Source organism: Aptenodytes forsteri, unplaced genomic scaffold (genome assembly GCF_000699145.1).
Source record: "Aptenodytes forsteri isolate BGI_AS27 unplaced genomic scaffold, ASM69914v1 C13460922, whole genome shotgun sequence".
Lineage (NCBI taxonomy): Eukaryota > Metazoa > Chordata > Aves > Sphenisciformes > Spheniscidae > Aptenodytes > Aptenodytes forsteri.
Window position 1 is genome coordinate 1 of NW_008803842.1, and position 1312 is coordinate 1312.

General features: G+C 55.8%; 1 protein-coding gene across 1 annotated transcript; it reads right to left on the reverse strand.

The window, feature by feature from the left end:
• Positions 1 to 62: 62 nt before the first annotated feature.
• Positions 63 to 1306, reverse strand: LOC103907157 (argininosuccinate lyase-like). Its single transcript, XM_009289266.1, has 3 exons — positions 1293 to 1306; positions 812 to 918; positions 63 to 304 (listed from the first exon to the last, which is right to left on the reverse strand). Exons 2-3 carry the CDS (start codon positions 916 to 918, stop codon positions 154 to 156), a joined length of 258 nt encoding a protein of 85 aa, XP_009287541.1. The 5' UTR covers positions 1293 to 1306; the 3' UTR covers positions 63 to 153.
• Between the last annotated feature and the right edge of the window lie 6 nt (positions 1307 to 1312).

Below are 1312 nucleotides of genomic sequence, written 5' to 3' on the forward strand. Positions count from 1 at the left end.
TCACGAGGGCTGAGGAAGCCCAGCTCAATCTTGCCCCTAAGAAGAAAGACGCAAGACAGGAGTTTCAGTGAACTACAATGCACCCCAGCGTTTATTAACTCCAGATTAGCGTGACAGGCACAACGCTGCATCCACGGGATATCTCCCCACACTCTAAGCTTGCTCCTTCAGCTTCTTCAGCAGCTCCCTCAGCCGCTCGATCTGGGCAGTCACGCTGCTCTTGGCGGTACCGCCCATGGCCCTGTACTGCTCCACGCTGTTGGCGACGTTGAAGACCTGGGAGACGTCGCTGCCAAACAGGGGGCTGGGGAGGCAAAGAGAAGAGGTGTCAGTGGAGAGCGCTGGGTGCTGTTTGCTGGCTTTACATGCTCACTGCCTGCAGAGACGGGGAGGGAGTGGAGACGGAGCCTTTTTCCACGGGGAAAGACCTCCTGCAGCCCTGCTTCTGCACTTCTGGTGCCTGGCAGTAGCTGCTTGTGGCAGACCAAAGAGTCAGCTCCGAGGGGAGAGCGAGGAAGTTTGGAGCCAAACTCTTCTGGAGGGCTGGTGCCGCCAGGTCAGGGCATGAGTTTCTTCCAGTCCCTCCCAAGAGCTGCTGCCCATGCCCCGCTGGAGCTGAATGGTAGCGATGTTGTCGCCCTTCAGTTATTTCAGGCCCAGCAGTAGCAGCACTGATATTCAGGCCAGGAGGACTCTGGGGAGCTGTGCGGCCCAGGCATTTTGGGGAAGGGCACCGTAAGGAGGCCCATACGAAGGGAGGCCGATACCTGCCTGTTGAGGGGAGTCACGGCAAGAGACTAGTGACACAAACCTGATGGTCTTCAGGTCATCCGGGCTGAGGTTATTGATGGGTATGCCTTTAGACTCGGCGAGGTGGACGGCCTTCCTAGAGGCGATGTGGGCTTGTCTGAATGGCATCTGCAGTGAGAAGCAGAGGCCACAGTCAGTGACCAGGCAACTGGGGTGCAGCCTCAAAGGAAAAAATGGATGTGCTGTCTTTTTTGGCTGTCTGGTGTTCACCTAGGGCAATGCCATCTGAGTCTGGGTTTTCTGGGGTGTGAAGAGGGGAGGCGATAGGAGGTAAAACTCCACCTGTAAATTACTACCAAGTCCACCCGGCAGCAGTTCCACTACTTGGGATACATGTAAAGAATGGGTTTCCAGCTTTCGTGTTTGTTGACCCAGACTGATCATCACCTGGGGACAGAACAGAAGGCCTCATCTCAGGCCCTCGCTGAGCAGTATTCTGCATCCAAAGAAACCACAGCTCCAAGTCTCCCTCGGGTACTTACTCCTTTACGAACCAAGTAGA